The 15,349-nt window shown below is 49.8% G+C and overlaps 1 protein-coding gene across 8 annotated transcripts; it reads left to right on the top strand.

Annotated features, from left to right (window-relative positions):
• The first annotated feature begins 1,076 nt into the window (after positions 1-1,076).
• Positions 1,077-14,896, top strand: CARD19 (caspase recruitment domain family member 19). 8 transcript variants are annotated; one of them, XM_060102423.1, is made up of 7 exons: positions 1,077-1,212; positions 10,144-10,198; positions 10,980-11,199; positions 12,606-12,763; positions 13,961-14,020; positions 14,268-14,339; positions 14,630-14,896. In XM_060102423.1, exons 3-7 carry the CDS (start codon positions 11,012-11,014, stop codon positions 14,743-14,745), a joined length of 594 nt encoding a protein of 197 aa, XP_059958406.1. In that variant the 5' UTR covers positions 1,077-1,212; positions 10,144-10,198; positions 10,980-11,011; the 3' UTR covers positions 14,746-14,896. The 8 variants fall into 8 exon arrangements, with proteins under 8 accessions (XP_059958406.1, XP_059958403.1, XP_059958408.1 ...); XM_060102420.1 differs by lacking the exon at positions 10,144-10,198; XM_060102425.1 differs by lacking the exon at positions 10,144-10,198 and having other exon boundaries at positions 10,980-11,122; positions 12,606-12,759.
• The last annotated feature ends 453 nt before the right edge of the window (positions 14,897-15,349 follow it).

Raw genomic sequence — 15,349 nt, forward strand, 5'->3', positions numbered from 1 at the left:
GGGGGAGGGGGAGTGAGGCCAGTTCCACTTGGTGGGCAGGAGGCCCCCTCCAGGAGGGCGGCCGTGGGACCTCGAGCAGGCCTGGACTTCCCCTAGTGCACCCCCAGGTCATGCTATACAGCCCTCCTGCCCCAGGGTGGCACTGCCCGTATTGTCCCACGGACTGGGGTAGGACCCGGCTGGGCTTTTCCGGTAAGCTGGGCCAGACTCACTCTCAGTGTTCGGAGTGGGGCTGGTTCCCGTGTGGTGACCACCACGACTCGGCCCAAGAGTTTTGGGGTTTCCATCCGACAGCTGCACCCATCCTCCAGTTCCTTCATGGGGTGGGGGGTCGGCGCACGGGCACGGTGAACTGTGCCCGGAAGCGCTCCGCCAGATCCGGACCCTAGCCGCCCCGTGACGCCAAGACTGAGCGGGTCCAAACTGGGGAAAGGCCAGGACGGGTTATAAACTAGGCTGCGCCAGAGACGGGGGTGAGGCTCGGGTGAGGGGGGGGACTCAGAGTTGCGCGGCGACGTAGCTGGCGCCGGAGGGGGCGGGGCTAGAATGGGGGCGGCATTTAGAGTGGTCGCGGCGACGCCATCGACGCAGGCGGGGGCGGGGCCTTGTGGAAAAGGGCGGGGCTCAGGGATCTGGTGGTGACGTAGCCCAGGACAGCGGGGGCGGAACTCAGTGAGAGGCGGAGCTGAGAGTACCCCTTGCGAGCGGGAGCTAGGCTCCAGGCTTAAGGCTTCTGGAGGCCTAGTAACTGATGAGGACCGGGCTCAGCGAGGGGCGGGGCTCAAAGGCTGTGGCAGCGACAGAGCTAACGTCCGCGAGGGTGGGGCTCAGTTGGGGCGGGGTTTAGAGCTCTCGCGGTGACAGAGCCGATGCCCCGGGCGCTCGGAAGGCCGGGCCCAGTGAGGGGAGGGGCTAAGGGCTCGGCAGCGTTCGTAGCCCACGCGTTCGGAAGCGGGGCTCGAGTGAGGGAGAGGGATTTAGAGCCCTCGAGGCGACGCAGCCGACGCTATGGAGCGGGCCTATCGGGAAGGGGCGGGCTCAGTGAGGGCGGGGTTAGGGCTTAGCCGCGACGATGCCGGGGGCGGGGCTCATAGGGAAAGCGGGCGGTCGTCACAGGGGTCGACGGGCAGCGGACGGACAGCCAGGCGGACTGACGGCGGCAGGGGGACTGGCCGGGCCAGCTGGGTGCACGGCGTGCCGCCGCCATGACAGGTGAGAGCGGTCCGGGGTCGTGCCTGCCATTTGGGGACGGGCGCGCGGCCACGGTGGCCCATAGGGTCCGGGTGTCCCGATGCCGCACCAGGGTCCGCTCCTCGCGGCGGCGAGTGACCTTGCCCGTGACTGAGTGTCCTGTCGACGAGACGACGGCAGAGCGGCTCGCGGCCCGGGCCGGGTTCTTTGGGGGCGAGGCCACGCCAGGTCCTGGAGGGTTCTTGGGGGCGGGGGCCATGGACAAGCCCTGGAGAGTTATGTTGGGCCAAGGCCACGTCATGCCCTGGAGGCTTCTGAGCGTTGGGGGCCCCGCCTTGGAGGGTTCTGGACGGCGAGGCCAGGTGAGGCCCTAGAGGGTTCTTGGGGACAGAGGCTGGGTCTGGGATGGTTCTGAGGCCAGGTCAGGCCATGGAAGGTTCTAGTGGGTGGGGGCCACGTCGTGGGTGGTTCCGGCAGGGCAGCGGCCAGTGCACGTCTGTAGGTGGGGAGATGCTGCATGGGCAGGTGGGGGAGGTAGGGTTGAGGCCTGACAATGGGAGGTGAAAGTAAAAATGATTCTACTGTGCTTCTGTCAGGAAATATAGACACTCCATCCTCACAGCCACCTGAGGAGAATGCCCAACAGGTGGTGCATCCCTGGGCAGTGTGTGGTACCCATGGGACTCTGTGGTGCCTCCCAGGCTGCACCCCTTGCCCAGCGACAGGCCCAGGGGAATTGTGGACACCGACTCGGTCCCCGAAGGCTTTGTACCCCATACTGAACTGCCCCAGTCTCTCCTTTTCCCAGGATGGGTTCTCCAGCTCAGCCATCCGCCAAGGGCCTCTCTAGAGTGGGGACCCACCCACCACCTTCCTGACCCTAACTGAGCAGGGTGACCCTTCTCTATGGACCTTTCCCTGTAGGAGAAGCTCCATGAGAGAGACAGGCTGGTGACAGAGCCCATGACAGCATGGTCAGGCTGCTTCATGAGGTAGAAGTTACCTAGGGGTGGCCCACGGGGCCAGGGAGACCCCAGAAGTCCCTTTTCTCTCCCCAGAACTCACTGGAGTCCGAGCCTGAGTCCTGCACACAAATAGGATTTCATGGGCAGGAACCTGGTGATTTCCAGGACACCAGTGTCCCAGCCTTAGCCAGAGGAGACCCCAGCTGCTGTGCATTCCCCTGTCATCTCTCCGAATTCTTTTTATCTGTGACTGCTGTTTCTGAGTAGAGTTGACCCTTTGAACTGAGGTTTCAAATGTGAGGGTCCATTTATATGTGGATTTTTTTCGATACATACTATAGTACTACATGACCCCAGGTTGGCTGAATCCTTGGATGCAAAATTATGGGTATGGAGGGCTGACTGTAAAGTAATGTGTGGATTTTCGACTGCTCAGGGATCTGCACCCCCAACCGCTGCATATTGTTCCAGGGTCTGTTGTACCTACTGTGCACCTGGTCTTGCATCAGGTGCTTCCCATTCAGAACTGCTGTATGGGGAAAAGTGGAATATCTCTATGTGTGGATGAGGAAATAGTGTCAGGTTGGGCAGGTGCCCCAGACTGCTGGGGCAGTCAGTGGCAGAGCCAGGACTAGACCCTGCCCAGTCCCACCAATCCCCTTTCTCCCTGCCATCTCTGTGTTCTGAGCCTCTAGAGACCTCTTCCCTCAGAGCCCTTCATTCTTGGTATGGGGAACTGGGGCCCAGAGAGCACAGGCCTGGGAGGGTCAAATGGGCAGGCTTGCAAGGCTGCAGGCCTCAAGTTCCCGGCTCACTGTCTCCATGCACCAGCAGGAACCTGCCTCGTGTTGGTTCTGGGGCCTCTACAAAGGGTTGCAGAGTGAGTGTGTGGGGCCTGATGCATCTGCTCAGGGCCAGCACTGGCCCAGTGTCACTGCAGCAATTGCTGTTGCTGCAGAACCAGTCCCTGCCTTGTGGTGTGCTGGGGAGTGCGCCATCTCAACTCCATACCTGAGGCCAGGTTGGGCACTGGGACAGGAGGGGATTCTGGGAGATTCAATTTGGGAGGGGAGGTTGAGGTCCGAGCATCTGGACTTTGGTTGGGGTGGGGCGGCAGGGGAGCTCAGGAAGGTCTCTTGGCGGGAGGGCAGTGAGCATGAGTTAGCCAGGCGGAAACCACAGGGACAGGTATTCTTGTGCCAAGGGCGGGAATCCTGGGCAGTACACTGCAGTTGGGGGTTGCTGTGCAGGGGTGGCTCAGGGGCCTGGGAGGCCCGGTGAGGGCAAGTGAGGCCAGCTCCCACAGGGCCTCTATTGCCAAGCCAGGCTAACAGATTGGCGGGGGGCGGGGGGTGTCCATGGTTGTGGTGCTGCCAGGAGGGCAAGATGATGGGGGAGGTAGGGCTTAGCAGAGGTTGCTGGTGAAGGCCTGGTGAATTTTATGCCAGAGCATTCCTCTTCCTTTGTCCTGTAAAAACTGTCTGGGACTGTTTATCAGCACTTGGGACCAAAGTGGTTTCCTTTCTTGTGCTTTCTCATGCCTCTGAATGGCTGCGTGGGTGTGGTTTATGTGCATAGCTCACAGACCACAGGAAGCACAGTGCACAGCGGAGCCCAGAGCTTTGGCCCCCAGGCTATGCCATCCTGCCTGGCAGCTGCAGGCAATGGAGGCCCCACCTGGCTAGCAGCCTGCAGGGTAGGAGGAGCCACTGCAAGATGCTGGCCACCATCCACTGACAGCCCTTGCCCTTGAGCCTTGGACCTATGTCCATTCATTCCCAAACTCTTTAGTGAGTGCTTAGTGTGTGCTGGCGGTATGCACAGGTGCACACACTGGTAATGCTGGGCAAGACAGCCTATGGCTTGGCCAGGAACAGACATGATGCAGCTAATTGCATAGTTAATTAGTAGGTTGATTAGAGAGGCAGAAAATTTAGATGTCAAGAGTTGGCCCCAACACTGTGCTGTGCCTGGGTCCTGACCTCGATACATCACTCCCTAGCTGGCTGAGGTCTTAGGCAGGTCTTAGATAAGTCTACTCGTTGTGCTTCAGTTTCTTCTTCTGAAAATGGGGGTGGTAGTCATGCTTGTGTAGCAGAGCTGATGGAAGAATGACGATTATCTGTATGCCTAGAGCCCACAGAATGCCCAAGCATGGGGCACACTCCATGAACTATGGCCAATGTTAACTCTTTAATCAGAGAGGTTGTAGGTGCTGAAGCCAGGTGGCCAGGAGGGTCCTGCCGTATGGTGGTGGGAGGTCCCTCTGCATCCCTGTCTATGGCTTCTTCACCAAGTTGGAGCTGCTGACAAGTCCATTTTCAAGGTTGACTTTCAGAGGCTCGGAGAATCAGAAGTTAGAAATTCATATTCTGGGGGAGAAAAGACCATCCAGGATGAGGAGAGAGAGATGAGAAAGACAGTCTGTTGAGTTGGCCCCATGGAAGAAATCGGGGAGGAGGCCCCACTTGTTCCACCTCAATGACCCATTTTAAAAAGATCAACGTTATTGAGGTAGTGTTTACTTACAAATACACTCATTTTTAGTGAATAATTTTATAAGTTTTGACTAATGAATGCACCCATGGAACAACCAGCCCAGGCCTAATCAAGACAGAACATTTCTATCACTCTAGAAAGTTTCTTCATGCTCCTTTCCAGGGAACCCCACCCACTCCAAGAATTCCTCTGCTTTCTGTGACTCTCATTTTCTTTCTTTAAAATTCAGCTACGGAATTTCCAAATAGGATTTCTTTTTAATTAATAGATTTTATTTTTAGAACATATTTAGTTTATAGAAACTTGAGCAGGTAGCACAGAGGGTCCCCACACCCCATTTCCCGTATTATGAACATCTTGCATTTGTGTGGGATGTTTGTTGCACTTAATGAACCAATATTGATAGAATATTGATAACTTTAGGTATTACTAACTAAAGTTCTTGTGTTGTATATTGCATGAGTTTTGAAAACTTCGTAATGTCCTGTGTCCACCATTACAGTATCATACAAGTAGTTTTACCTGGCTAAAAATCTGTACTCTATGTATTTATCCCTCCCTCTTCCCTAACCTTTGGCAACCACTGATCTTTTGACTGTTCTCCATAGTTTTGCATTTTCTGGAATATCATATACTTGGGATCATATAGTATATAGCCTTTTCAAATTGGCTTCTTTAACCTTTAGCAAAACGCATCTAAGTTTCCTCCATGTCTTTTTGTGACTTCATAGGTCTTTTTGTGACTTCATAGGTCTTTTTATCACTGAATTATATTCCATTGTAACTTACTAAACTGAACCACAGTTTAATATATTATCCATTCACCTTTGTATGTACGTATGTGGTAAAATATACAGAACATAAAATTTACCATTTTAACCATTTCAGTGGCATTAAATACATCCACGATGTTGTGAAGCTGTCACCACTATGCATTTCCAGAACTTTTCGTCATCCCAAAGAGAAACTCTGTGCCCATTAAACAATAACTCCCCTTTCTCCCCTACCCTCAGCTCCTGGTAATCACTATTCTACTTTCCGTCTTTAGAATTTGCTTATTCTAGATAGTTCATGTAAGTGGAATCATACAACGTTTGTCCTTTTGTGTCTGACTTATTTCACTTAGCATAATGTTTTCACAGTCATCCATGTTGTCAAATCCATGTACTAAAATTTTGTCCCTTTTACGGTTGTATAATATTCCATTGTATGTATACCACATTTTGTCTCTCTGTTCATCTGTCCGTGGACACTTGGGTTGTTTTTACCTTTTGGCTTTTGTGAATAATGCTACTCTGAACTTGGTGTGCACATACCTGTTTGAATCTCTGCTTTCAGTTCTTTTGAGTGTATACCCAGGCATGAAATTGCTGAAGTATTTGTTTAACTTTTTGAGGAGTAGCCATACTGTTTTCCATGGTGGCCACACCATTTTACATACCCACCAGTAATGCATGAGAGTTCCAGTTTCTCCTCATCCTCATATTCATATTCCCTCTCTCTCTGTGTATTTATTTTACCTTAATGTGTATGAAGTGGTATCTCATTGTAGTTTGATTTGCATTTCCCTAATGACTAGTGATGTTGAGCATCTTTTCATATGCTTAGTAGTCATTTGTACATCTTCTTTGCAAGTCTTTTGCTCATTTTTGTATTGGTTACTTTATAAGATTTTTTGTTGTTGTTGCGTTATAAGAGTTCTTTTTATCTTCTCTCTATATATATATTAATGCCTAATCAGATATATACTTTGCAAATACTCCCATTCTGTGGGTTGTCTTCACTCTTTTTTTTTCCCACTCAAAATAGGGTTTATTTCTGGACTTTCTAGTCTATTACATTGGTCTATATGTCTGTCCTTATGTCGGTACCACAGTTTTGATTCTTGTAGCTTTGTGGTAAATTTTGAAATCAGGAAATATGAATCATCCACCTTCTTTCCTTTTCAGGATTGTTTTGGCCATAAAAGTCCTTTGAGATTCCATATGAATTTTAGGATGAAAAACAAAAACATGTATTGAGGTTTGGATAGGGATTACGTTGAATTCCTAGATTACTTTGGGTAGTGTTGTCATCCTCACAATATTAAGTCTTCCAACCCATGAACATGGGATGTGTCTTTCCATTTATTTGTGTCTTTTAAAATTTCTTTCAGCAATGTTTTGTAGATTTAGTGTCCAAGTCTTCCACATCCTTGGTTAAATTTATTTCTAAGTATTTTATTCCTTTTTTAAAGTTTTTTAATTGACATATAGTTAATTTGCAGTGTATGTTAGTTTCAAGTGTCCAGCAAAGTGATTTAGTTATACATATGTACATACATATATATATATTTTTTCAGATTCTTTTACGTTATTCGTTGTTACACGATATTGAGTATAGTTTCCTGTGCTATGCAGTGGGTCCTTGTTGTTTATCTATTTTATATATGGTGGTGTGTATATGTTAATCCCAGACTCCTAATTTATCTGCCCCATTCCCTTTGGTAACCATACATTTTCTATGTCTGTGAGTCTATTTCTGTGTTGTAAATAAGCTCATTTGTGTCATTTTTTTTTAGATTCCACATATAACTGTGATATCACATGATATTTGTCTTTGTCTGACTTACTTTACTTAATATGATAATTTCTAGGTCCAACCATATTGCTGCAAATGGCATTATTTCATTCTTTTTTATGGTTGAGTAATATTGTATTGTGTGTATATATATATATATACCACATCTTCTTTATTCGTTCATCTGTCAGTGGACATTTAGCCTGCTTCCATGTCTTGGCTTTTGTAAATAGTGCTGCTATGAACATTGGGTTGCAAACTAGAGTTTTCTCCGGATATATGCTCAGGAGTAGAATTGCAGGATCATATGGTAACTTTATTTTTAGAGTTTGAGAAGGATTGGTATTAGTTCTTTAAATGTTTGGTAGAATTCTCCAGTGAAGCCATCTGATTCTGGGCTATTTGTTGAGACCATTTTAACTACTGATTGAATCTCCTTATTAGTAATAGGTCCTTTCAGATTTTCTGTTTCTTCATGATTCAGCTTTGGTAGATTGTGTGTTTTTAGGAATTTGTCCATTTTTATCTAGGTTGTCCAAGTTGTTGGTATAAATGTCCACAGTATTCTTCTATAATCCTTTTTATTTCTGTAAAATTCACAGTAATATTTCTGATATTAGTAATTTGAATCTCCTCTCTTTTTTTCTTTGTTAATCTAGCTAAAGGTTTGCCAATTTTGTTGCTCTTTCTGGAACCAACTTTTGGTTTTGTTTTTCTATTTTTCTATTGTTTTTCTATTTCATTTATCTTCACTCTAATCTTTATCATTTGCATCCTTCTATGAGCTTTGGGTTTAGTTTGCTTTTCCTTTTCTAGTTCCTTAAGATGTAACATTAGGTTATTGATTTGAGATCTTCTATTTTAGTATGTGCATTTACAGCTGTAAATTTTCCTCTCAGTACTGCTTTCACTGCATCCCTTAAATTTTGGTATGCTGTATTTTTATTTTCATTTTTCTCAAAGTATTTTCTGATTTCTCTTGTGGTTTTCTCTTTGATGCATTTGTTGTTTAATGTTCACATAATTGTGAATTTTCCAGTTTTCCTACTGTTATTGATTTCTAGCTTTATTCCATGTGATCAGAAAAGATCCTTTTATTATGTCAATCCTTTAAAATATATTAAGACACATTTTGTGGTTAACTGTGTTTTGTGGTCTATTTTGGATAATGTTCCCTTGTGCACTTGAGAAGAGTGTATATTCTGTTATTGTTGGGTGGAGTGTTGTGTCTGTTAGGTATCATTAGTTTATGGGGCTGTTCACATCCTCTATTGCCTTATTGATCTTCTGTCTGGTTACTCTATTATTGAAAGTGGTCTGTTGAAGTCTCCAGCTATTATCATAAAGCTTTCTATTTCTCCCTTCAATTCTGCCAATGTTTGCTTTAAATATTTTGGGGCTCTGATATTTGGTGCATATATGTTCTAACTTCTTGGTGATTGATCACTTTATTAATATATAATGTACTTCTTTGTCTCATAACAGCTTTTGCCTTAAAGTCTATTTTTTTCCTCATATTAGTATAGCAATGTAAATTCTCTTTTGGTTACTATTTGTATGGAATATCTTGTTCCTTCCATTCTTTCACCTTCAACCTTTTTCTGTCCTTAGACCTAAAGTGAGTCTTTTGAAGACGGTATATAGTTAAATCATGTTTTTTAAATCCTGAGAGGAAAAAATTCTGTTTCTCTAATACTCTTACATACAGCGCTTATATTTCTCAATACTTCTGACACTTCCGGTTATGGAATGTGTGGGTTTTTTCCCCTACCAAGCAATTTTCCAGTTCTTTGGTGGACACCAACTGGGAGTCCTATAATTTAATTCAATTCTGACACCATCTATCCAGAGATAGTGTCAGATCCCATAGGTTAACTTTAGGCTCAGTCCCACGAGATTGCTCCCACTTGAGATGCCAATCATGAATCCAGGTTGTCACCTGTGCTTCTAACTGACTGGCTATAAATCAGAGTTCCCATGACCCTCTCCTTGTGACCCTATTTGCTAGAATAGTTCACAGAACTCAGGAAAGCACTATTGCTAGTTTGTTACAAAGGATATTTCAAGGATACAAATGAGCATCCGGATGGAAAAGATGCATAGGGCAAAGCATGTGAGAAGCAAAGCATGGAAGCTCCATGCTCTTCCCAGGCAGGCCACCCTCTCAGCACCTCCACATATTCAGTAACTTAGAGTGCTCCAAACCCCATTTTTGGGGGGTTTTATGCAGGCTTCCTTAGGTAGGCATGACTGATTAAATCATTGGCTACTGGTGATTGATTGAACCTCCAGCCCCTCTCCCCTCCCCAGACATTGCAGGGGGAAGTGAGATGGGGAGGACTGAAAGTTCCACCCCTCAAATTACGTGGTTGGTTCCACTGGCAATCAGCTCCCACCCTGTGGTTATTTAGGGGCTTTCGCAAAATCACCTCATTAATACAAAGTCAGATGAGGTTGGAAGGGGCTTGTTATGAGTAACAAAAGATATCCTTTCACCTTCACAGCTCTCATCACTTAGGAAATTCCTTGGGTTTTAGAAACTGTGTGCCAGGAATTGGGACAAAGGCCAAATATATATTTCTTATTATAAATCATGATACTACGAATCCACTTTGCTAATCTATGTCTTTTGATTAGAGAGTTTAATCCATTTACATTTAAAGCAATTACTGATAAGGGATAACTTGTTTCTGCCTTTTTGCTGTTTGTTTTCTGTATGTCTCGTAGCTTTTTTTCCCTTCATTTCTTCCCTTCTTTTGTGTTGATTTTCTGTAGTAACACATTTTGATTTCCTTTTGTGTGTATTCTATGGACATTTTCTTTGTGGTTACCATGAGGATTATACATAATACCCTAAAGTTACAGCTATCTAATTTGAATTGATACCAACTTAACTTCAGTCACATACAAAAACTCTCCTCCTATACAGCTCTGCCTACCCCCCATCCCCTGGGTCCACCAGGAAACAGGACAAGCTGCCACAGGTGGGTAAGGTGGTGCACTTGTTCAGGCAGCTTGTGCTGCAGGAACTTGGGACCCTCCCTCAGAGATTCAGATATTTCTTTGTCAAACTGCCCACCAACCTCTCCCCACTCCTTGCCTTTAAAGACTTGTCATTCTAAGGGACATTCTTAATGGGAAAGATAGCGCAACAGTGATGCTTTAATGGTGATTCTGAAAGAAAAAACAAAAGAAAAGGCATTCCCTAGCCTCCTGGGCAGCAAGCATGCTGGTTTGCTGTTGGTGGCAGCTTCTCAAGGCCTTGCAGATACACTGTGTCTGGTGGCCATGCCAGCACAGGCCACTCCAATCAACAACAGCGATTGTAGGAGCTTCGAGATTGGGCCTTCTCCAGGCTGCCCGTGCCCTTCCTCGGGCCTGGCTATATCCAGAGGGCACTGAGGGGGCCCAACAGACAGCAGATTCTTCGCCCTTCTGAGTTTTTTTTTGCGATAAGCTCTCAGGCATAAAAGATAGGAGCCAGAGGCTTTGCTCTGCTTTTGAGCACTCTGAACCTTTATCACTGCACCCACCCACCCCACTTTCTGGCAAGGGTGTTGGCGTGACATGGGGGAACTCTGGGCTGTGCATGAGCTGGGATGTCAGCAGTTGTCCAGATGCTTGCAGCTTGTACACCTCTCGGTGGGCCCGGGGACCTTGCTGCGAGGGGTCCCTGCCATGGCTGCATCATGGTGTGTGGGTCTCGCCACCCCCTTTTTGGGCTGAGCTGGCTCATTCCCTCTGTGTTCTCTGCTTCTGTTTCAGAGCAGACCTACTGTGACCGCCTGGTCCAGGACATGCCTTTCCTCACAGGCCTTGGGCGCCTGAGTGAGCAGCAGGTGGACAGGATTATCCTCCAGCTGAACCGCTACTACCCCCAGATCCTCAGCAACAAGGATGCAGAAAAGGTGCCAGGGAACCTGAGGCTGCTTTCCCATCCCTTCCTCCCTGGGCTGGGAGAAGCGGGGGGCAGGACAGCTTGGAGGTGAAAACCTGTCTCCTTAGGGTGACCTTGGGCCCAGAACATCAGCTCTTTGAGCCTTAGTCTCTTTATATGTCATCAGGCCTTCTGGCCCCTTCCAGAAATGCTGGGAGGATCACAGGAGACATGTGATAACATGCCACAACATGAGACAAACCTGGGAGGGGGAACAGGGGGAGTGCTGGGGTGGGAGGGGATCAGGGATACCAGACAGGCCCTACCCAGTGCCATAGGGCTCTTCACTCTGCATCTTCCAAAAGTTCAAAGTGGGCAAACGTTTTGGGTGTAATCTGGCCCGTCCTATTCAAGGACACTACGTGAGAGCGGGTGCTCCTTGCTCGCCCCACCCACTTCTCTGGCTCCCCCGTGGGGCTGGGGGTGGGTGCTAGAGACCAGCCGGGGCTTTGGGGTGCAGGACCTGCCTCCCATCTGGGTGACTGAGTGAGCCCTTCTCCTCTTGGAGCTGAGCTTCCTGCCTTGGCACAGGGTAACAGTGCCACGTGCAGGGCTATTTGGAGGGTTGGGGTCTCTCCTAGGGACAGGTGAGATTGATCCTCAACAGAACTAGAATCAACACGGACCCTGCTACTGGCCCAGATGCTTCTTAAGTTACAGAAGTAGTACAGTGAGTTAAAAAGTAGGGGCTCAAATTTATATCTTGTAATTAAAAGTCGAATACACATTCATTGCAAAAAACAATTTGAAAAGCTCAGATGTTTACATGAGAAAAAGGAAACTCCTCCACACACAAAGCTACAGTTCCTTTCCTCATAGGTACCCATGGCTTCTGCTGCACATCTGCCTTTGCTTTGCAGTTTCTGTACCTTTGTGGTTTGACTCTAGTTCCTTGTAGCATGGTACATCACCACCAGGTGGCAGCACCGAGCCATGGCCTCTAGGTTCTAGGGGTCAATGCCAAGTACCCTGTCCATTGACCTTTACAACCACATATTTTTCAGTCAACCACATCAAAAAAGCCACTTTTTTTTCTTCTTAACCCTTGATTTATTTTTTAAAACTTGAATTACATTCCTGTAGAGCGTGAACTACTAGAAATTATCATTACCTCAGAGATTCCCTGTAATGACCCTACCATGTGGGTTTATTATTCCCTTTTTTACAAATGGGAAAACCAAGTCAGCAAGCCACTAAGTTTCCACACTTGGAATAACGTCACCGCCATCTTTCTTGCTGACCTGTCCTGGCCTCCAGTGGGAGTGCAAGGCTTAGTGGCCATGCAGCACAGTCTTGGGTGCCACATGGGAGTGCATGAGGCTGTGGTAGCGATTGCTACCTCCCCGTGCGTGTTCCAAGCCTAGATGGTATCACAGCCATTGAGGAAGCCGGGGCTGGGTGCCGAGCCCAGAGTGCTCCAGCCTGACCTTGTCTTGTGCCCCTTCCTCCTCCAGTTCCGGAACCCCAAGGTATCTCTGCGGGTGCGTCTCTGTGACCTCTTGGGCCACCTGCAGCGGAGCGGTGAGCGGGACTGCCAGGAGTTCTACCGGGCCCTGTACATCCATGCCCAGCCCCTGCACAGCTGCCTGCCCAGCCGGCACGCCCTGCGTAAGTGCGTGTCCCAGTCCCCAGGCCTCGGCATCTTCTTGTTCAGCCCTTCACCAGAGACTGCCCTCTGGTTGCATCTTGTGTGGCCCTCAGAGTATTTCAGACAATATAGATGTTTCGGTCTCCACGTCTCCCTCTCTCTGTCTCTGTCTCTCTGTCCCTCTGTCTCCCTTTTTCTTGTGCCAATTTTTACACAAAAGGTAGCATCTCTTGCGTGCAGCTCTGCCCTTCCCTCTGTAATCTAATGAATCTGGGAACCCTTACACTTCTGCTCAGAAATAGCTCACGGCTGTAGGCTGTACCAGCCTTGAGTGAACTGACCCCCCCCAACCCCCACGACGCAGGTTGCGTCCACTTTCGCCCAGGTAGATCCTCATGGCATGGCTGTTCCTGTAGAACAGTGTCTGGCACAGATGGCTGGTCCAAGACACATGTGTTTTGGTTTAGAGGGTCTGGCCTGTGGGCCCGGGAGGCTTGTGAGCCCCGAGGGGTCCTCTGAGCTGCCAGGTTGGGTGCAGGGAAGGTACAAGCGGGGATGGCAGCTCAGTCCTGAGGCCTCTGCACCCAGGTCCCCAGGAGGAGTGGCTACTGTCCCTCAGTCCTCGGATGAGAGCCTGGAGGCCGGGAGGGAAGAGGTGACTCACCTGAGGCCACTTGGCTGGACCTGGGGCTAGTGTCCCTGGCCCCAAGGACAGGCTGGCAGGACTGGGCCCTGAGTTCCAGCATGGGACGGTCCTGTCACCACAGGTCAGGACCACACAGCCTTCCTGGAGTCAAATACCTACCAGGGTGCCCTCAGGGCTCTCTGGCAGCTGGCTGGTTAGGGGGAGCCCCAGTGGGGTCTGGGGAAAGAGAAAGAGCGCCCTGCCCTCACATCAACATCATCAGACTTTGGACAGACAGGTGTTTGCGCTGTGTTTGGTGCCTTGTGGTTGCCAGGGAACAATGAACCCCCTATTCCATGGTCCTCAAGTTCTCATGAATTGGACAAAAGGAGAAGACACAAAACTGTGTAGGGTTCCCTCCCTGGCGCTGACTCCCCCCAAACACAGCCTGGAGGGCTTAGCGCCGGCACAACCTGAGGGGCCCGGGTGGTCTGGGGGAGGGGGCTCGACAGCCCTCTTGGTTTCCCGAGGGTGGGGCAACCACCTTACCCTCTGGCCCACCCATGACTAACTGCACCCTGTGATTTTGTTTCCAGAGAACTCAGATTGCACAGAGCTAGACTCGGGCACCGCAGGCCGTGAGCTCAGTGACAGGGGTAACCGCCTCCCATGTCCCTTTTCTCTGTTCCCCAACCCAGGGCTCCATCTCTGCCTTGGGGGCTTCTCCATTCCAAGTCGGGTTCCATTCCTGGCTTCCTGTTGGACAGACCCCCTCAGGGTGCTCACTGGGTGCGTCCCTGCCCAGCTGACCCCAGCACAGGGTGTGAGCCTGTCCCTCGAGGCCTCTGGACCCCTCCCCGCCCTCCTGGGCTCGAGGAGCTGCTCACGTGCGTTTCTCCCCAGGACCCGTGGCCTTCCTGACCTGTCTCGGCCTGGCCGCAGGGCTGGCACTCCTCGTCTACTGCTGCCCCCAAGGTGGGTGCTGCCTGGCCAAGCCTCAGCCCAGTCCTCTCCAGACCATGGGGCGGAGCCCTGCCGGATGGACGGAGGCCCACACCTGAGGCCCCCTACTTGTGGCCCAGCGTGGCAGTCCTACGGTTCCTCTCCTGCCATGCTGACCTTGTCGAGGTCCTGTGTGGGGAGCCAGTGCCAAGCAGGCCCACTCGGCATGGGGACCTCACGTCACTCAGGTGTGGGGCTGGCGATGCCATGAGGCTGAGAAAAGGCGCCTTCTCGATGGGTTCTGAGACCCCCTTGTCTTCCAGACCCCAAGGTGCTGCCAGGGGCCCGGCGTGTCCTGGGCTTCTCCCCTGTCATCGTCGACAGGCACGTCAGCCGCTTCCTGCTGGCCTTCCTCACAGATGACCTGGGGGGGCTCTGACCGATCCCATCCCTGCCCGCCTTGGCTGCTTGCTGCCCTGGGGCTGGCTTGCTTTTCTAAGTGTTTATTTCTCACTGTGTATAACTTATGTAACAAGCACTTTACCTTCACTGTACAAAGGTGCTCAACAATATAAAATGTTTGAGTCTTATCCCTTCTCTCAGGAGTGTTTTCTAGATGATTCCAACACAAGACATGACAGCCTGTCTAGTTGGGGCTGACCCTGTGGGCTCTTGGCTTCCCGTGTCCAACCCAAGACCCAGGTCCTCCTCAGTCTGCCTTCTCAGACCCCTGTGGGCCTGGGCCTCACCCCTCCATGTGGGCTACCTGCCCCAGATGACCCCTGCTGTGTCCCCCAGTGCCCACCTCCTGATATCCCCTGCCACGTGTTCCCTTCCCTCCCTCCCTGGCCACCTTCCACTGCTTCTCTCCAGAACTCCCTACCTTGAACCCCTCCTGCCATCCCCTGCCTGGGTGTTGTTGGTCCCCACACCTGCCCCTGCCCATCTTCCCTCCTTCCCCAGCCCTCAGCCCCAGGTGGGGAGGATGGACGGGGCCCACTGGGCTGCTCTGTTACCCGAGCCCTGGGCCATGGAGGGGCGCC

This window comes from Mesoplodon densirostris, chromosome 6, assembly GCF_025265405.1.
Source record: "Mesoplodon densirostris isolate mMesDen1 chromosome 6, mMesDen1 primary haplotype, whole genome shotgun sequence".
NCBI classification, from domain to species: domain Eukaryota; kingdom Metazoa; phylum Chordata; class Mammalia; order Artiodactyla; family Ziphiidae; genus Mesoplodon; species Mesoplodon densirostris.

Bases quoted from the DNA above. Each gene is read 5' to 3' on its own strand.
- CARD19 (XM_060102420.1), top strand. The intron at 14,021-14,267 runs GTAACCGCCTCC...GTTTCTCCCCAG, and splicing joins CCGTGAGCTCAGTGACAGGG to GACCCGTGGCCTTCCTGACC. The intron at 14,340-14,629 runs GTGGGTGCTGCC...CTTGTCTTCCAG, and splicing joins CGTCTACTGCTGCCCCCAAG to ACCCCAAGGTGCTGCCAGGG.